This window comes from Salmo salar, chromosome 03 (assembly GCF_965601325.2).
Source record: "Salmo salar chromosome 03, fSalSal1, whole genome shotgun sequence".
NCBI lineage: Eukaryota > Metazoa > Chordata > Actinopteri > Salmoniformes > Salmonidae > Salmo > Salmo salar.
The window spans coordinates 62,398,460-62,419,748 of record NC_138293.1 but is presented as its reverse complement, the minus strand read 5'-3'; the positions used below and the strand labels follow the sequence as shown (position 1 = coordinate 62,419,748).

General features: G+C 43.9%; 1 protein-coding gene across 1 annotated transcript in view; it reads right to left on the bottom strand.

Moving 5' to 3' along the window:
* Positions 1-5,522: 5,522 nt before the first annotated feature.
* LOC106601007 (SH3 and cysteine-rich domain-containing protein 2) overlaps positions 5,523-21,289 on the bottom strand; it is a 33,299-nt gene continuing 17,532 nt past the window's right edge. Inside the window, exons 4-10 of the mRNA XM_045715013.2 lie at positions 20,890-21,008; positions 20,423-20,489; positions 20,188-20,276; positions 19,984-20,072; positions 11,220-11,271; positions 9,823-9,960; positions 5,523-8,114 (exon numbers count right to left, since the gene is read on the bottom strand). Coding sequence (XP_045570969.2) covers positions 8,016-8,114; positions 9,823-9,960; positions 11,220-11,271; positions 19,984-20,072; positions 20,188-20,276; positions 20,423-20,489; positions 20,890-21,008 — 653 coding nt within the window. The 3' untranslated portion in view covers positions 5,523-8,015. The remainder of the gene's footprint in view (positions 8,115-9,822; positions 9,961-11,219; positions 11,272-19,983; positions 20,073-20,187; positions 20,277-20,422; positions 20,490-20,889; positions 21,009-21,289) is intronic.

The window sequence follows — 21,289 nt, the reverse complement described above, 5'->3', positions numbered from 1 at the left end:
AGGACTGGCCACCCTTCAGAGCCTGGCCCCTCTCTAGGTTTCTTCCTAGGTTCCTGCCTTTCTAGGGGGTTTTTCCTAGCCAACATGCGTCTACATCTGCATTGCTTGCTGTTCGGGGTTTTAGGCTGGGATTCTGTATTGTACTTAGGTTTATATGTTTTATATATGTTTTATTACATTTAACCTTTATTTAACTTGCCAAGTAAGTTAAGAACAAACTCTTATTTACAATGACTGCCTACTTTGTGACATCGGCTGATCTAAAAAGGGCTTTATAAATTAATTTGATTGATTGATTATTAATGTCACTTGTTAAATCCACTTCAATCAGTGTAGATGAAGGGGAGGAGACAGGTTAAAGAAGGATTTCTAAGCTTGAGACATGGATTGTGTGTGTGTGCCATTCAGACGGTGAATGGGCAAGACAAAAGATTTAAGTGCCTTTGAATGGAGTATGGTAGTAGGTTTTTCATGCTCAACAGTTTCCCATGTGTATCAAGAATGGTCCACCAACCAAAGGACATCCAGACAAATTGACACAACTGTGGGAAGCATTGGAGTCAACATGGGCCAGCATCCCTGTGGAAGGCTTTCGACACCTTGTAGAGTCCATGGCCCGACATATTGAGACTGTTCTGAGGCCCAAAAAACTCTACAATATTAGGTGTTCTTAACTCAGTGTATGTTTTCACCTTAGGTGTAGTAAACTATCTTGGCCTTAAGATCAGGTTTTGCACAGGCCAGCGAACTTTCTATAGATAGCCTTCCATGCAGCCTTCTATCTACCTTAGTAGGGTTCCCAGGCTAGCTTTGCCCTATCACGCTCACAGAAATCCGAAGATCAATTGGTACAGTGGACAGCCTGTTTATTCCCCTTGGGAGATGTGTCCTGCATACATGCCATTCATTCATTTTGGTTTGTAAGTTATGAACAAACATGAACCCATTAGGACTCCCAAAACCAGAGGATGTTTGACAGTCAGTGACATAACATAGAGCTTGTGATTAATTTCTTTTGAGGTGAGGATTTCACTCGTTCACACTTTATTTGGATTGTCTGGATTCTCCATCTGTAGATACTCTACAGATGGCCATACTATCAACAAACTATCTGTTGATAAGAAACTGCTTGCTAAGGTTAGGGTTAGGTTTAGAATAAGGGTTAGGGTAATGTTAAGGTTAGGGTTAGTAGATAGTTAGTTGAAATGTTACTGATAGTCTGTAGAGCATCTACAGATGGACTATCCAAATAAAGTGTTACCTTTCACTCTGATATGAAGCTTCCTCTGGCACCTCTCTCCCTCCCTCCGTCTCTTTCCACCCCCCCACTCTCTTCCTCCCTCTCTCTCTCTTTACCTCCACTTCTCTCCCTCTCTGGCCTGTCAGATCTCTTCCTTTCAGCAGCCTCGTTTTAAACTAGGAAATGACATCACAACCCCTGACTATTTGTGTTCCTTGTATAAGCGTCAAAATATTTAGCCCCTATATTTGTGTTTGTGTGTTTGTGACTGTGTGTGGGTGGGTGCCATTAAGTACTGTTTCACTCAGCATGCCTCCCTCCATGCTCTGCTCCTCATACACTAATTAGGCAGATGATGGCTACTACAGGCAGACAAGAGGACACCAAAAGACCCCTGCTGCTGTAATACGAGGGTGCACACACCACACATTCACACACATAGGCATGCACACACACACAAGCGCGGGCACACACACACACGCACACGCATGCACACATACGCACACACACACACACACACACACCACACACACTAGAGAAAGGCCAGATTGCAGTCATTGGCAGTCATAGAAGTAGGCCCCATTTCAGTAAAGCGTTTGTTATCCCTATACTTAAACAAGGAGTCTGGAAGTCCATTGTCTTTTCCAAACCCACTGGATTTCTGCACACTATCCTGCCCTGCAAAATGAAGTGTAGAGGTTATTTCACAAAAGAAGGAGATGTGTTGGAGGAGAACACAGTGCAGGTATTGTTGTACTTGTCGTGTATTTGAGGTTTAAAAAGGCTTCTGAAGTTTGGAATTTGATTTTCCCTTGTGAAATATGTATCAACCCATTTAACAATGACTATTTATTATAATCCACATAATAAATCACATTTCCTGTTGCTGCAGGATTATTTTCCTGCTGTAACAAACTGGCTCAAATTAAGATCCTACATCTGTAGAGTGGAAGCGAGTGACAATGATGGAGTGAGAGCGAAGAGAGAGCGAAGAGAGAGCGAAGAGAGAGCGAAGAGAGAGCGAAGAGAGAGCGAAGAGGACATGATGCTGGTATTAAAGAGTAAAGTGGCTAGACGAGGGAGAATGAGAGCAGAGACAGTTACTCACACAACACCAGTTTCCTTCAGGGTTAAAGATTTTTTTATTGAGGCATGTGTTCTTCCAATGATATTAACAAAGGCACACACACTAAACCGCACACACACTAAAACATACACTTACTGTGCAGAGCCTTGTTTCCCAGAGCCTTCATCTTGATAGAACTTTGTTACGATGTATCTTTAGTAGCCGAGGTGTTTTCCCAGAGCCTTCGTTAGTAACGGTTAGGGGTAGGTTTAGAAAAACCTTTGCAGGCCACTCGTGTCCAAGGTGCCCTTCTGCGTCACTTTATTCACAGATCTCTGCTAAACATAGATAGCCTAAACATCTTGATTCTATCTGTCTGACTGTGACAACTTCAAAACGAAGTTAACTACAAATACAAAGTTACCAAAGTATTTGTTACAAACAGGTCAAGGATACAATTATGCTTCAAATGAAAACCGAGACGACTGCTTTAAAAGACATATAGGCTACAGGGCCTATATAGGCTGTTTCAATCATACTGAAATTAACGTAATGTTCAATCAATTCAGTTCTATTTTTCTACAAGGCTACTATCTGTAATTTTTGCCTCAATGTGTTTCATGATGTGTGACAACACTTGGGACCACTGTGATTTAGTGCATTATTGTTGGGCATAACAAGCCGCATCAATAGCCTATTTGCAGCCATACTGTAGGTGGTAATATCTCATAGGAGGTGATCCATCGTCAGGATTGTGGGATAATTATAAAGTTAAGGTAAGATTTGAATGGAGAAAGCTGATTTGAGAGTGCTGCTTTTATTTTGATCTAATCAGTATCGACACATGGTCTAATGACGCAAACGTTATGCCTCGCTACATTCTTGTTTGGGAAACACTCTTACAAGAGCGACTGCACTTCCTAATTTGGCCTCGTTTTAGATTTGGTTCGTTAATAAATGCTAGCGGCCATGACTGAATTCAAACGTAAGTTGGTTTCGGGGTGTGGTTTAATGTGGGTGTCTTGTGTGTTCGCAGGTGGGAATAGTTAGCCAAATTATTTAGCCAATTAGCTTCAGCTGGCTGGTGTGCGATCGGGGCGAAGATTGGTTTGGCTTTGGACAGCCCATCTCTGGGGATAGTTAGGGATGTCATTGAATTACACAATGTAAATGGGACAATAATTGCATGTGCATATTTTTGGGTTGTCTCAGTAGCTCTTTCATGCAGCCAAATGACCTAGTGCCCTCATGAGTGGAATGTTATTCAGATTTTTCATCATTTCATAATTAATCAACATTATACATTTTTTTTAACTGCCGAAAATCTGGTGTTTGTATGTCAAACAGTTTTGTTATATTTCAGTATTCTGTGATGTAAATAAAGTGTAATATTGGGATACAAACTCAATATCTGACAAGGTCAAAGTGTCTTCCTATTTTAAAGTCCATAACCATGTGTGTGAGGTGGATACTTTTGTTTCAAAGTAGATTTGTTTCAGACTACCAAGAAACACTCTGTGTGACCCTGATTTAGCCCACTGCAGTAATAGGTTAAATGCTTTCAATACTTGTATATACATTTTTACAATTGGTTTGAGGCTTTTAAGTCATTGAAATTTGAAGCTATTAACGTTTTAATGTCCCAATATTGTGTAATTTACTGATGGTCCCTAACGTGCCCCATAGGGATATTGACCATGGGCATTATGATAAGGTCGAGTGCAGCGTCGCTTTGAATAGATGATTACTTGTGTGCTGCCAGCTGTGGGCATTTGGGCAGGATAATTTTTTTTTGGAAACACAGAAAACTGTTACTGTACCCTATCATCCCGCAAATCTCTGTTTTGGACAAGACTGACTTTATGACCAAAATTACAGAGGCAGTAGCTCTTTAACAAATTGGTTTGTAAATAACAACGCATCTGGTAAAATCATCGTAATGCTTAAGTTACATCGCAACTGGGAAATGAGGCCAGGGCCTGTACACAGAAATGCTACACGAAGAGCGAATCAAACAGGGTCCACAAAGGGTGACAGACTCTCAGTCTACATGAACCCTACCAGAAATGTACATCCTGTGTGAAGGAATAAGCTAACAAACAATTCCTCTAGCTGTATACCCAGTGACTGTACTGTGGTCTTGTTAGCTCCTGGTCTGGGACTGTGAGGACAAGAGAAGTCCTTGCTACACATAGGAACACATGGCCCCAACGGAAGGAAAAAACAATATTCATCACAGACTGTGACACATCATCCATCCACAGACACAGAGGATATAGACTCAAAGATGATCATATTACCATGCACTATGTGAGAAACAAAACATGAAATAATGGGTGCGTTCGTAAATTCACTCTGCCTATCTACTCTGATTTCAGAGCACTAGCGGTTCTGGGGGGGGGGGGGGGGGGCAGGGGGGGCTAGTGCCCCTGTGACAACAATGTTGGACCCCCTTGTGGCCCCCCTAAATGTGGAGTATGAAATAATTTTTACATTACACATTTTTGCTATCGTTCTTTTTTTACATCCGTTATTAGACAGTGGCAACGATGATGATTATGAACATGGTCTTTTGCCTGCTAATGCCTGCAATGCAGTAAAGAAAACGATATGACAACAATAACGTCTAATGTAACTGGCCCCTCTAACAGTACAACTGGCCCCAGCTTGGCCCCCCCAGTTGAAATGGTCTAGAACCGCCACTGTTTCAGAGCACTCTCGTCTGAGTGTGCCAGAGCGCAGAATAACTGATGAATTTACGAACGCTCAACACCCGTTGAATATGGCCGGTGTCAATAAACGTCGTCAAAGAAAGTGGAACTAAATTGTTGCCAGCAGCACAATTACATTCACCAACGCTCTGGATAACATAAAAACAGCCTAACCAGCTCTGCTAGGTCGAGTAAACTGGTCTGAGTGAGGTGCTCTCTCATTTCTTTCTGGAAGTAGCAAGCAAGTTAGCCAACATTAGCCAGCTAGCTTGGGTACTGGACTGCCTTTATGAGGTCTGAACGCTCGAATCAAGCCTCCTCCTCGGCCAGCTTGTCCAGTGTGAGCGCTGAACGCTCCGAGAGCAAAACGCTCTGAATTTACGGTCGGACAATCTGACCAACAATCTGAATTTACGAACGCCCAGAGCGCACTCTGGCACTCCAGATTGAATTTACTAACGCACCCAATATGTTCATCATCATCATACTACTTTTACTCTCCAGATGGCTTATTGTATATACTGTATTCTTATATTACAGGAAGCGGGAGGGGACATGTTATTAATGCCAACAGTGTGACAGCTACGTGCTGCAACTCAGCAAGTAGATAGATATCTGTCTAAATCAATAAATAATCAATACATTATGGAAACATTGAAATCCAACCCATTATCCTATCATTAAACTTGCTTACATCTACATGTACAATACAACAGTCCAGCTACCCCTCCCACTAGCAGTAAAAATGCCCAATAGTGTCGGAGACAGAGAGAAAGAGAGAGGGGAATGGAGAGCGAGAGACAGAGGGAAAGAGAGAGGGGAATGGAGAGAGAGAGAGAGAGAGAGAGAGAGAGAGAGAGAGAGAGAGAGAGAGAGACTGGCATTTGATCAATGTTGAATTGGTCAGCCATAGACAAAGAAACCTGCATACAGACACATTGATTTATGATGGTTCTACACCTGGGTCAACCTTTTGTCTACGTCTCTCCATATCCCTCGCTCCCTGTCCCTCAGACCAGCGGGACCATGTCCGGTTGTCACACTTACAAGGTCTGTTCATGTGGTTTTCCAGCCGACTGGCTCTTGGCTGTTGTTTGTTTACCAGTGGTGGACCAAACAGACGAGCCAAAAGACACGAACACACTTCCCAAGTCTTCCACGGCTCTTCAGTGCCCGTCTGCTAAATTGGCCAGAAAATTGAAACTAATTTAGAGCAGTTAAAAAAATTGTGTTGTTGCTCCATTTGTTTCTTTTTTTAGCAATGCCTCTATTCATAGATGTTTTCTACAGTCTAGGCTATTCAAACACTACTGAGAGAGAGAACAAAAAACATTGAAGTATTTATGTAAGTATTCACTGCCCCAATCTAATTTCATCTCTTGTATTTTTCATAAATAGGACAGAGAAAAACAAATCTTCTGAAGTCTTTGATTGATTCGCCAGCTGTACAATAGAATGACGGGGCTTAACGTCCATGACCTTCTGGAACCTTCCAAGTGCAAGGTCGAATGTCAGTGAGTCAGCCGGTGAGTCAGGATCTGAGAGAGTGTGTGTCGAAATAAACCTAGTTTGTCCTGTCCTCTGCTGGCTGTCTGGTCTGACCAGGGTGTACTCTGCCCAGTGTCGCCCGCCTGCCCGTCCATCCGTCCTTACAGAGCAGTTAAGTTTTGTGCCAGTCTAAATCAAGCTGATGTCAAATCCCAGCCAAGGGACCAATGTGATAGCTGAGAAAGATGGGAAGGAGAGTGAGAGACGAGAGAAAGAGAGATAGTGAAAGAGAGAGAGAGAGACCGAGAGCGACAGAAAGAGAGAAGGTGGACCAAACGAAAGGATGAGAGAAAATGCAAGCACCTACACCTACAACCATCACCAGTATCCCGAACATCTCACTGACACCGGCATTCAAACAAGTACATCCTTCAGCATGCAATTATCTCCTTCATTGTCACCTCTGAAATGAATTACTATGATCAGAGTAGGCGTCCATCTGTGATGATGTCATCAGGAGCGTGACACTTCTAGTTCATCAGAGAAAGAACAAATGTTTTCTTCCATGCAGTGTCCAGGAACATTACCCCCACACACAACACAAGTACATCCTCCTGACGAAGGTAACGTACTCTAATACTAGGTTCTGTTTGCTCCTAGCAGAACTCGGCTAGGTGTGTGCGCACGACTGTGCTCTCAAACGCCCTTAAAGACCTTCATTTGAAAACACTACAGTTGGCCAATTACAGACGAAAGGGCGTAGACGTCGGCTACCGAACTTCAACTTGCCCCAATACAAAATGTTGCGTGAGCGAACAGACAAAAAAAAACCTGCCGAACACCAAAACGAACAAAAAACGGCAAACATTTTAGTCATTATATATGCGCGAAACGGCGCGCCACGTTTTGACTGGATATTATGTGACGGCCTTAATCCTGCATTCTTCAGGCTCATGATATCCAGCCACAGAGGACAGTGAAAAAGAACTGGTCAAATCACACACAGAGAGACCAGACTCACCAGACAGAAAATAGTCTCAAAGTTCCTTCCTTCCTGAGGGAAGTTACTGGAGTCCACAGCAGCCAGTCCTTCAGTCCTAAAACTCTTACCCCTGTGGTGTGGACTAAAGACAAACCCAGTTCACTAATACACAAAGGTACATTACAGCAGGAAAACATGGGGCATTGGGGGCTTAGATAGTCCTCCACAACACCTAGGCCAACCCACTGTGGAAGGGAAACCAACCCTTTCAAGTCCGGGTTGTCAGCTACATTGGGGTGGAGGAGACAAGGTCAGCAAGGATAAGGCTGGGGCATCCTCCACATCACCTGGAATTCACAAGCTGAACTGTCCCTGCTCCCTACTCAGTTTAGCAGGGTGGTGGGCCTCACAATGGTGGTGTTGGAGGACCTCTGGACTGGCTAGTCCTCCTCAGGCCTTAAAGGGGTGTGTGGGGAGGTTACAGGGTGCTGGACAGAGAGAGACGGGGGGCTGGTGTTGAGACAGAGGTTAGATCTCCTCAATGGATTCAGCAGGGACCAGTCCTCTCTTCTTCCCACTGCTCAGCTTCAGGAAACCCTCACTGTCCTCACTCTTCCCCACACAGATCTGACAGAGAGGGAGAGAGACAGAGACGGAGAAAGAGAGGGGTGAGAGAGAGAGAGACAGACAGAGAGAGAGACAGAAAGAAAGAGAGAGAGGGAGGGAGGTAAAAATAAACAAGGGTGTTTAGGAAGGTTCAAATCAGGGGCGGAAATACCGGGGGGGACGGGGGGACACACGACCCCCCCATCCTGGGAAAAATATGATTTGTCCCCCCCAATATATCACTGAAACATAACTATGTAATTTAAATAATATTAATAATACGCAATGAAAGCAATTGTGCTGATTATAGACACTTAATAGCGCGTTTTTAAGTTTCAAAAGATTGCGACCCCCCCGCCCTTTGCCTCACAATGGTTTGATCCACTGCCAGTTCCTTAGCTTGCTACGTAACTGCCGTGAGGTTCATCCAGTCAATCGCGCACACACACACTAGCTGAATATGCAGAGCTAGCGCGCAAATATTAACTACTAAGCTAGCTAGTACCTATTCCATTTATGTGGCGTCGTCAAAGATGGAATCAGCAGGCAGATGATGTAAGTTAGTGCTTCAAAGTCCCTGTGATAAGGTTAGCGATAAACTGAAGTCCAAACTGAACAGAACTACACTCTCTTCTACCATTGTCTTAAATATATTTAATGGTCTCGTTGCAAAAGCTAAATTGTCGCAAGGGAACTTTTATTTATTTATTTTATTTCACCTTTATTTAACCCAGGTAGCAAAGATTATAGCAAACATCACTGAAACTGAATTGGTGCTCGCTAGCTTTGCAAATTCAGCTATTGTTGGAAGCCAGCCAATATGAAACAAACTATTAAAATTACAAAAGGTTTGCGCATATGTTGTGTAAATGGTGAACTCATACAGCTGTCAACTCTTGTCATTTTAATCCGTTTCACATTTGCTAGCTACCTTTTAGATCGAAGCCCATATAGAATGATTGAAGATGATAGAAGCCCATCTCCTACTGTAAATAACCTACACACTGTGTGTGTAGCCAGCCAGGTAGAAAAATGGCAGAAAAATAAAAGATGGACATCAGAGTATTTTTCAATACACCAAAACGCATAGTAAGAACCCTAGTAGCCTAATATCTCAAAGACTAGTTGATAAAATGTTCATAAGAAAGAAATGAAATTCTAATGGAAATGTTTCACAATGATGTCATTAGGCAGAGCAGGCAACAGATGGCACACAGACAGCAGAGTTGGGGACAGATATGCAGGGACAGACTGGCAGAGACAGGGAGTCTCAGGTAAGTTTGTTGAGTCTTTGTTTGGCAACATTATGAAAGGTTCTCAATTTTTTTGACTTGTAAAATAGGAACATAATTGGAAAATGCCATGGATACCCCCACTCTCAACTTAAACTGGTGACTGAACTAAGATTTGTTAAAGGCAATGGTATTGCTGTTGTGATTAGTTGTGTAGTTTGGGTACCGGTAGTTAGGAGTACGGCAAACACCTTATTTCTTTGGTTCCTCAATATACATTTACCATATTACAATGTAGGCTATGTGTTACAGCACTACTTTTGGTGTCCCCCTCAGGAATTGCTCTTGAGAAAATTTCATGTAATTGTCCCCTCCAAAGTGGATATCAGATTTTCGCCCCTGGTTCAAATAGAAAGCAGTGGAAGCAGACAAGAAATAGATCGTTTGGCACAACTACAGTGCAAAGGAAGAAAGACGAGACAAAATGAGTGTCTCACCTGATCCTCCTTCACTGGCATGTGGCCCATCCCTCGGCTGGCAGGGACAGGCTGGGTGACCCTCCACACCCTCTCCCCTGGGCGCACCCTCTGGACGAAGTTAGCAGGGAAGAAGCCCACCTTGTCTCCACTCTTTCCCTGTCACACAGATGACACATAGAGTAAATATGACATACATTCAAATAAATTCAGTTCTGTATCCACGGAGTTGGGTGTTCACAATTATGTTCTAATTTACTTTGTCTGGATGTGTATGATTTTCAGTGTTTTGTAAACCATCCCATAAAACAGAAACACTGTACCAGTGCTCTACGTATTAACTGAAGGGTTAATACGGAGCCTCGCTCCTCTCTGCGAGAGTCTGAACGCAACCATATCCAGAACATTGAGAGTGACTGAAGCTCATTACCGACTCAATAAAAAGCTCTTTCAGGTCGCAACGCTAGTTAAATTCATTATGTTTCCCTCTTAAAGCGATTTTCGGAGGAAATGATGTTTCTATTTTTGACTGTCTGGATGTTTACCCCTGTCGTTCTCCACCAACATCAAGGCGGTGACCCGATCCTGTAGGTTCATGCTCTACAACATTCGCAGAGTACGACCCTGCCTCACACAGGAAGCGGCGCAGGTCCTAATCCAGGCACTTGTCATCTCCCGTCTGGATTACTGCAACTCGCTGTTGGCTGGGCTCCCTGCCTGTGCCATTAAACCCCTACAACTCATCCAGAACGCCGCAGCCCGTCTGGTGTTCAACCTTCCCAAGTTCTCTCACGTCACCCCGCTCCTCCGCTCTCTCCACTGGCTTCCAGTCGAAGCTCGCATCCGCTACAAGACCATGGTGCTTGCCTACGGAGCTGTGAAGGGAACGGCACCTCCGTACCTTCAGGCTCTGATCAGGCCCTACACCCAAACAAGGGCACTGCGTTCATCCACCTCTGGCCTGCTCGCCTCCCTACCTCTGAGGAAGCACAGTTCCCGCTCAGCCCAGTCAAAACTGTTCGCTGCTCTGGCACCCCAATGGTGGAACAAGCTCCCTCACGACGCCAGGACAGCGGAGTCAATCACCACCTTCCGGAGACACCTGAAACCCCACCTCTTCAAGGAATACCTGGGATAGGATAAGGTAATCCTTCTAACCCCCCCCCCTTAAAAGATTTAGATGCACTATTGTAAAGTGGTTGTTCCACTGGATATTATAGGTGAATGCACCAATTTGTAAGTCGCTCTGGATAAGAGCGTCTGCTAAATGACTAAAATGTAAATGTAAAATGTTTAGGAGAGGCCAACAATATGGCAGGTGATACAGTTCATACTCACACGCCTAACTAACTAGCGCACGCACGCACACACCACACACAAACACACATTTACAGTGGTGTAGATCATTAATTGCCCACCTTCCACCACTCTTCATTAGAATCATCAGTGACCAGCACCCGATCACCAGGCCTGAGAGAGAGAAAGAAAGACAGAGAGGAAGATAAGGGAAGGGGGGTGGGGGGGAAGGAGGGAAGAGAAAAAGCATGGGGGGGGGGAGAGTACATTAAAGCCAGCATTGAAAAAAGAGAAGAGACTCATACAGGGAGAGGGTGTTCATGATTTCAAACTCTGTGTGGTGTATCTTTGTACACAGCATGCTACTGTTCACTTGGGATTAACTCCCCTCCCATGACTCATAGAGGTGGCGACTGGTATCCTAGCAGCAAAGAGTGTCGGTCCATAAACCGAAAGGTCGTTGGTTCAATTCCCTGAGCCGACTAGGTGAAAAATCAGTTGATGTGCCCTTGATCAAGGCACTTAACCCTAGTCGCTGTGGATAAGAGTGTCTGCTAAATGAATCAAATGTAGGTAAGGAACAGGTGACTTTGATTCCTACACACTAAAATGATGTTAAAAATAGCAGCAATCATTGGATGTGTAACTGACGAAATAGCACCAATCAGTGGCAAGCATGGTGTCTGACAAACGGTGACTTGTGTCTTGCTCTTTCTCCCTCTCAAACTTTCTCTCACTCACAGACGCACGCATGTATGCACGCACATATCTGTGTAAACACACACACACACACACACACACACACACAATTTACACATACAGAATAACTCACATACCCCCCTCCCAAAAAAAACACGCACACGCAGACATGCATGTACGACATAGAGCTGGCACAACGACCGTATAGGCGTGTAACCAACGGTTATGGACAAAGACCGACATGAAAACAAAATAACCGTCATAATCGTTTAAAGAAAAAACATTATTGTGATGATTTCTTTTTTTGTGTGGAGCTGTGGGCTGACTGAAGACGGGACGGCCGAGCATTCGTGCGGTTAAGTCCATATCTGCGGTAACACGGACTCTTAACAACGTGATGAAACTTTGTTTCTCCTTGCTGAAACAAGCAAGGTGTTGTAGCAAACGAGCCTTCAGCAGCCTAGGCAACTCCCCCTTCCCTTGCAATGGCTGTTTGATATTCTGATGCAACCATTTCCATGGTAATGTAGAATGTTCATTCAAATTATGTTGACTGATGTGGCTCATGCAATGGAATGAATTTTTTTGTAATGTCAGTTGAGTTGAATCAACAAATCACAGCACATATTGATGGGTACACTTCCTGCTTTTACTTCCACCCATTACGCCACCATGGACTTGAATGAGGATGCCCATTCTATTAATTCTATTTCTATGGCAACACATGCAGTCAGGAGCAGAGGAAAGGAGAAAATGTGTATATATTTTGTTTTGCCCAGGCTATTTGAACAGTTATTACGGTGACTGCGGTCATTTGGCTGGCCAGTTACCATCATCAAAAATTCCATGACCATCACAGCCCTATGCACAAGCACACATCACTCACAAATACATAAACATGAATCAGACTCATGTACACAGACTATCCAGTATCCACTGTCCTATATACAGAGCTACAGTACTGTACTGTCCTATATACACAGAGCTACTGTACCGTCCTGTATACAGAGCTAGTGTACTGTCCTATATACACAGAGTTACTGTACTGTCCTGTATACACAGAGCTCCTGTACTGTCCTGTATACAGAGTAGTGTACTGTCCTATATACACAGAGCTACTGTACTGTCCTGTATACACAGAGCTACTGTACTGTGCTGTATACACAGAGCTACTGTACTGTCCTGTATACACAGAGCTACTGTACTGTCCTGTATACAGAGCTAGTGTACTGTCCTGTATACACAGAGCGACTGTACTGTCCTATATACACAGAGCTACTGCACTGTCCTGTCTACACAGAGCTAGTGTACTGTCCTGTATACACAGAGCTAGTGTACTGTCCTGTCTACACAGAGCTAGTGTACTGTCCTGTATACACAGAGCTACTGTACTGTCCTATAGACACAGAGTTACTGTACTGTCCTGTATACACAGAGTTACTGTACTGTCTTATATACACAGAGCTACTGTACTGTCCTGTATACAGAGCTAGTGTACTGTCCTGTATACAAAGACCTACTGTACTGTCCTGTATACAGAGCTATTGTACTGTCCTGTATACACAGAGCTACTGTACTGTCCTATATACACAGAGCTACTGTACTGTCCTGTATACACAGAGCTACTGTACTGTCCTGTATACACAGAGCTACTGTACTGTCCTGTATACACAGAGCTACTGTACTGTCCTGTATACACAGAGCTACTGTACTGTCCTGTATACACAGAGCTACTGTACTGTCTTATATACACAGAGCTACTGTACTGTCCTGTATACACAGAGCTACTGTACTGTGCTGTATACACAGAGCTACTGTACTGTCCTGTATACACAGAGCTACTGTACTGTCCTGTATACAGAGCTAGTGTACTGTCCTGTATACACAGAGCTACTGTACTGTCCTATATACACAGAGCTACTGCACTGTCCTATATACACAGAGCTACTGTACTGTCCTGTATACAGAGCTACTGTACTGTCCCTTATACACAGAGCTACTGTACTGTCCTGTATACACAGAGCTACTGTACTGTCCTGTATACACAGAGCTAGTGTACTGTCCTGTATACACAGAGCTAGTGTACTGTCCTGTATACAAAGAGCTACTGTACTGTCCTATATACACAGAGCTACTGTACTGTCCTGTATACACAGAGTTACTGTACTGTCTTATATACACAGAGCTACTGTACGGTCCTGTATACACAGAGTTACTGTACTGTCTTATATACACAGAGTTACTGTACTGTCCTGTATACACAGAGTTACTGTACTGTCCTGTATACACAGAGTTACTGTACTGTCTTATATACACAGAGCTACTGTACTGTCCTGTATACACAGAGCTACTGTACTGTGCTGTATACACAGAGCTACTGTACTGTCCTGTATACACAGAGCTACTGTACTGTCCTGTATACAGAGCTAGTGTACTGTCCTGTATACACAGAGCTACTGTACTGTCCTATATACACAGAGCTACTGCACTGTCCTATATACACAGAGCTACTGTACTGTCCTGTATACAGAGCTACTGTACTGTCCCTTATACACAGAGCTACTGTACTGTCCTGTATACACAGAGCTACTGTACTGTCCTGTATACACAGAGCTAGTGTACTGTCCTGTATACACAGAGCTAGTGTACTGTCCTGTATACACAGAGCTAGTGTACTGTCCTGTATACAAAGAGCTACTGTACTGTCCTATATACACAGAGCTACTGTACTGTCCTGTATACACAGAGTTACTGTACTGTCTTATATACACAGAGCTACTGTACTGTCCTGTATACACAGAGTTACTGTACTGTCCTGTATACAGAGCTAGTGTACTGTCCTGTATACACAGAGCTACTGTACTGTCCTATACACACAGAGTTACTGTACTGTCCTGTATACACAGAGCTACTGTACTGTCCTGTATACACAGAGCTACTGTACTGTGCTGTATACACAGAGCTACTGTACTGTCCTGTATACACAGAGCTACTGTACTGTCCTTTATACACAGAGCTACTGTACTGTGCTGTATACACAGAGCTACTGTACTGTCCTGTATACAGAGCTAGTGTACTGTCCTGTATACACAGAGCTACTGTACTGTCCTGTATACAGAGCTAGTGTTCTGTCCTATATACACAGAGCTCCTGTACTGTCCTGTATACAGAGTAGTGTACTGTCCTATATACACAGAGCTACTGTACTGTCCTGTATACACAGAGCTACTGTACTGTCTTATATACACAGAGCTACTGTACTGTCCTGTATACACAGAGTTACTGTACTGTCCTGTATACACAGAGTTACTGTACTGTCTTATATACACAGAGCTACTGTACTGTTCTGTATACACAGAGCTACTGTACTGTGCTGTATACACAGAGCTACTGTACTGTCCTGTATACACAGAGCTACTGTACTGTCCTGTATACAGAGCTAGTGTACTGTCCTGTATACACAGAGCTACTGTACTGTCCTATATACACAGAGCTACTGCACTGTCCTATATACACAGAGCTACTGTACTGTCCTGTATACAGAGCTACTGTACTGTCCCTTATACACAGAGCTACTGTACTGTCCTGTATACACAGAGCTACTGTACTGTCCTGTATACACAGAGCTAGTGTACTGTCCTGTATACACAGAGCTAGTGTACTGTCCTGCATACAAAGAGCTACTGTACTGTCCTGTATACACAGAGCTACTGTACTGTCCTGTATACACAGAGTTACTGTACTGTCTTATATACACAGAGCTACTGTACTGTCCTGTATACACAGAGTTACTGTACTGTCTTATATACACAGAGTTACTGTACTGTCCTGTATACACAGAGTTACTGTACTGTCCTGTATACACAGAGTTACTGTACTGTCTTATATACACAGAGCTACTGTACTGTCCTGTATACAGAGCTAGTGTACTGTCCTGTATACACAGAGCTACTGTACTGTCCTGTATACAGAGCTAGTGTACTGTCCTGTATACACAGAGCTACTGTACTGTCCTATACACACAGAGTTACTGTACTGTCCTGCATACACAGAGCTACTGTACTGTCCTGTATACAGAGCTACTGTACTGTCCCTTATACACAGAGCTACTGTACTGTCCTGTATACACAGAGCTACTGTACTGTCCTGTATACACAGAGCTAGTGTACTGTCCTGTATACACAGAGCTAGTGTACTGTCCTGTATACAAAGAGCTACTGTACTGTCCTATATACACAGAGCTACTGTACTGTCCTGTATACACAGAGTTACTGTACTGTCTTATATACACAGAGCTACTGTACTGTCCTGTATACACAGAGTTACTGTACTGTCTTATATACACAGAGTTACTGTACTGTCCTGTATACACAGAGTTACTGTACTGTCCTGTATACACAGAGTTACTGTACTGTCTTATATACACAGAGCTACTGTACTGTCCTGTATACAGAGCTAGTGTACTGTCCTGTATACACAGAGCTAATGTACTGTCCTGTATACAGAGCTAGTGTACTGTCCTGTATACAAAGAGCTACTGTACTGTCCTATACACACAGAGTTACTGTACTAAGACCTACTGTACTGTCCTGTATACAGAGCTATTGTACTGTCCTGTATACACAGAGCTACTGTACTGTCCTATATACACAGAGTTACTGTACTGTCCTGTATACACAGAGCTACTGTACTGTCCTGTATACAGAGCTACTGTACTGTCCTGTATACAGAGCTACTGTACTGTCCTGTATACACAGAGCTACTGTACTGTCCTGTATACACAGAGCTACTGTACTGTCCTTTATACACAGAGCTACTGTACTGTGCTGTATACACAGAGCTACTGTACTGTCCTGTATACAGAGCTAGTGTACTGTCCTGTATAGACAGAGCTACTGTACTGTCCTGTATACAGAGCTAGTGTTCTGTCCTATATACACAGAGCTCCTGTACTGTCCTGTATACAGAGTAGTGTACTGTCCTATCTACACAGAGCTACTGTACTGTCCTGTATACACAGAGCTACTGTACTGTCGTATATACACAGAGCTACTGTACTGTCCTGTATACACAGAGTTACTGTACTGTCCTGTATACACAGAGTTACTGTACTATCTTATATACACAGAGCTACTGTACTGTCCTGTATACACAGAGCTACTGTACTGTGCTGTATACACAGAGCTACTGTACTGTCCTGTATACAGAGCTAGTGTACTGTCCTGTATACACAGAGCTACTGTACTGTCCTATATACACAGAGCTACTGCACTGTCCTATATACACAGAGCTACTGTACTGTCCTGTATACAGAGCTACTGTACTGTCCTGTATACACAGAGCTACTGTACTGTCCTGTATACACAGAGCTACTGTACTGTCCTGTATACACAGAGCTAGTGTACTGTCCTGTATACACAGAGCTGACTGTACTGTCCTATATACACAGAGCTACTGTACTGTCCTGTATACACAGAGTTACTGTACTGTCTTATATACACAGAGCTACTGTACTGTCCTGTATACACAGAGTTACTGTACTGTCTTATATACACAGAGTTACTGTACTGTCCTGTATACACAGAGTTACTGTACTGTCCGGTATACACAGAGTTACTGTACTGTCTTATATACACAGAGCTACTGTACTGTCCTGTATACAGAGCTAGTGTACTGTCCTGTATACACAGAGCTACTGTACTGTCCTGTATACAGAGCTAGTGTACTGTCCTGTATACACAGAGCTACTGTACTGTCCTATACACACAGAGTTACTGTACTGTCCTGTATACACAGAGCTACTGTACTGTCCTGTATACAGAGCTACTGTACTGTCCTGTATACACAGAGCTACTGTACTGTCCTGTATACACAGAGCTACTGTACTGTCCTGTATACACAGAGCTACTGTACTGTCCTTTATACACAGAGCTACTGTACTGTGCTGTATACACAGAGCTACTGTACTGTCCTGTATACAGAGCTAGTGTTCTGTCCTATATACACAGAGCTACTGTACTGTCCTGTATACACAGAGCTACTGTACTGTCCTGTATACACAGAGTTTCTGTACTGTCCTGTACACACAGAGCTACTGTACTGTCCTGTATACACAGAGTTACTGTACTGTCCTGTATACACAGAGTTACTGTACTGTCCTATATACACAGAGCTACTGTACTGTCCTGTATACACAGAGTTACTGTACTGTCCTATATACACAGAGCTACTGTACTGTCCTGTATACACATAGTTACTGTACTGTCCTGTATACACAGAGTTACTGTACTGCCCTATATACACAGAGCTACTGTACTGTCCTGTATACACAGAGCTACTGTACTGTCCTGTATACACAGAGCTACTGTACTGTCCTATATACACAGAGCTACTGTACTGTCCTGTATACACAGAGGTACTGTACTGTCCTGTATACAGAGCTAGTGTACTGTCCTCTATACACAGAGCTACTGTACTGTCCTGTATACAGAGCTAGAGTACTGTACTGTCCTATATACACAGAGCTACTGTACTGTCCTGTATACAGAGCTAGTGTACTGTCCTATATACACAGAGCTACTGTACTGTCCTGTATACAGAGCTAGTGTACTGTCCTGTATACACAGAGCTACTGTACTGTCCTGTATACAGAGCTAGTGTACTGTCCTATATACACAGAGCTACTGTACTGTCCTATATACAGAGCTAGTGTACTGTCCTGTATACAGAGCTACTGTACTGTCCTGTATACACAGAGCTACTGTACTATCCTGTATACAGAGCTAGTGTACTGTCCTGTATACACAGAGCTACTGTACTGTCCTGTATACAGAGCTAGTGTACTGTCCTATATACACAGAGCTACTGTACTGTCCTATATACAGAGCTAGTGTACTGTCCTGTATACAGAGCTAGTGTACTGTCCTATATACACAGAGCTACTGTACTGTCCTATACACAGAGCTACTGTACTGTCCTGTATACAGAGCTACTGTACTGTCCTGTATACACAGAGTTACTGTACTGTCTTATATACACAGAGCTACTGTACTGTCCTATATACACAGAGTTACTGTACTGTCCTGTATACACAGAGTTACTGTACTGTCCTGTATACAGAGCTACTCTACTGTCCTGTATACAGAGCTACTCTACTGTCCTGTATACACAGAGCTACTGTACTGTATACACAGAGCTACTGTACTGTCCTATATACACAGAGTTACTGTACTGTCCTGTATACACAGAGTTACTGTACTGTCCTGTATACAGAGCTACTCTACTGTCCTGTATACACAGAGCTACTGTACTGTCCTGTATACACAGAGCTACTGTACTGTCCTGTATACAGAGCTACTGTACTGTCCTGTATACACAGAGCTACTGTACTGTATACACAGAGCTAATGTAGTGTCCCCATTACACAAATGCTCTATATGAAGTCCCTTGGGTGTTTGCTCTGCTGCCCTATTTGATCGTCCTGGCTCTCTCTCTCACCACACACACACACACACACACCACACACACACACACACACACACACACACACACACACACACACACACACACACACACACACACACACACACACACACACACACACACACACACACACACACACACACACACACACACACACACACACCCGTGAGACACCAGATGGCTGTGAACCATCCCCATGGCGATGCACCTCTTTATTACCTGCATCAACAGCTCTCTTCTCTCCCTAACACACATCCTGACCTTTATACTCTTCTATCTTTCCTTCCTTCTCCTCTTCCTCTCACTCCCTTCTACCCTCTATCTGTTCTGCTGGCATTCTTTGCATCTCTTTTGTCTCTCCCTTCCCCCACCCCCCTGTTTTTTCCTCTCTCTCTGTGCTCATGTCTGTTTCAAGCTGTTCTCTCGATCTAGTCCCTCCACATTTCTCCTCATCCTTTCATCTCTAATTCATTTTCAGTGTCTTTATCGTTCAGCCCCCCCACCCTCCCCCCACCCCAAAGCGGACGGTGTGTATGTGTGGTCAGTAATTGTCATTGTGTTTTACCATTAGCAGGCTGCACCTCCTTAATGGTTCCTTCACATTGTCCCTTCTACAGATGGCAAGGATGTTTTAATCTTGAAGAAATGACAGATGCTGTAAAATACTGTGACGGACACACAAACAGACCCCATTCAATCACTCACTCTAGTCCGAGGTCGTGGTGCTCCTGAGGCAGGAACTTGTAGAGCGCTACATACGTGTGGATCGAGTGAACCTCAATACGTTTGGGAACCTGGATGGACACGGACAGGGAGAAGGAATACAGACGGAAAACGTTTTAGTTAAATATAGTGTCTCTGAACATAAGGTCAGCTAGCAGGAAAAGGACTGTGTGTGTGTGTGTGTACCTTCACACTGGTTTCCTCTACAGGCTCCTGGAGCTGCTCGCTGCCCCCACCCTCAGGTTCAGCCTTCTCGCTTTCACACTGAGGCAGATCTGACAGACAAGGAGATGGGTCACTCAGCCTGAACGATCAGGTCAGACAGCAAGCAAGGATGTACATACTCAAGACACACACACACATAAGTACATGAGGGCACACACAGGTGAACAGACACACACACACACACTCATTTTCTTACCCCCTGTCTCCTGTGGCATCTCCTCCTCCATGCTGTACTGCCTGTGCTCCCCCTCCTCTCCTTCACCCTGAGAAACAGAAAACAACAAATGGAAAAAGAGGGATTTAAGACCAAAAAAAACAGAGGAAAAGATGGAACCGAGTGAGAGAGGTCAAACTCGGGACACATCGAGACACTAAATGTGTTTCTGTAGTTTTCTACGTCAAACCCTTATTTTACCAGGTAAGTTGACTGAGAACAGATTCTCAGGCTCTGAGTCATAGAGATATACTGTAGCTAAGAATGCTAGTTTAAGTGAGGGAGAATTGCTGGGATTGCTAGAAACACAACAGGACAAGAGAAATAGGCTCACATGCAGGTGAACATGTGAAGATTGAATACAGGGTCACATGAAGGTGAAGTCCCCCTCTATAGAGTCACTAATTAACAGGCTGCGTGTCCCCGTGGTACAGGTGGTGACGTCATACCTGGCTGTGCGTGGGCGACTCGGACACGCTCCCGAAACTGGAGCGGCTCATCTGTGCCAGGGATGTCCCATAGCGCAGGGCTGCGTAAATAGGGTCCACCCCTCGCCCCCGGCCTGCCCCTGAAAACACACACAGATATTTAAACCTTTACAGGAACACACGCACAGACACGCACACGTGCAAGCAGACATGCACACGCACACGCACACCCACACCCACACGCACACACACACACACACACACACACACACACACACCTTGTAGAAGCAGCATCACAGATTGGGATCATAAGGTATAACTGCCATCATAACTGACTTTAAGGGAGGCCCAGCCCAGAGCTCTAAATATAGCTGTAATGACACAGTCCCAGACAGACAGTGACCTGCTGAAGATCTGACAG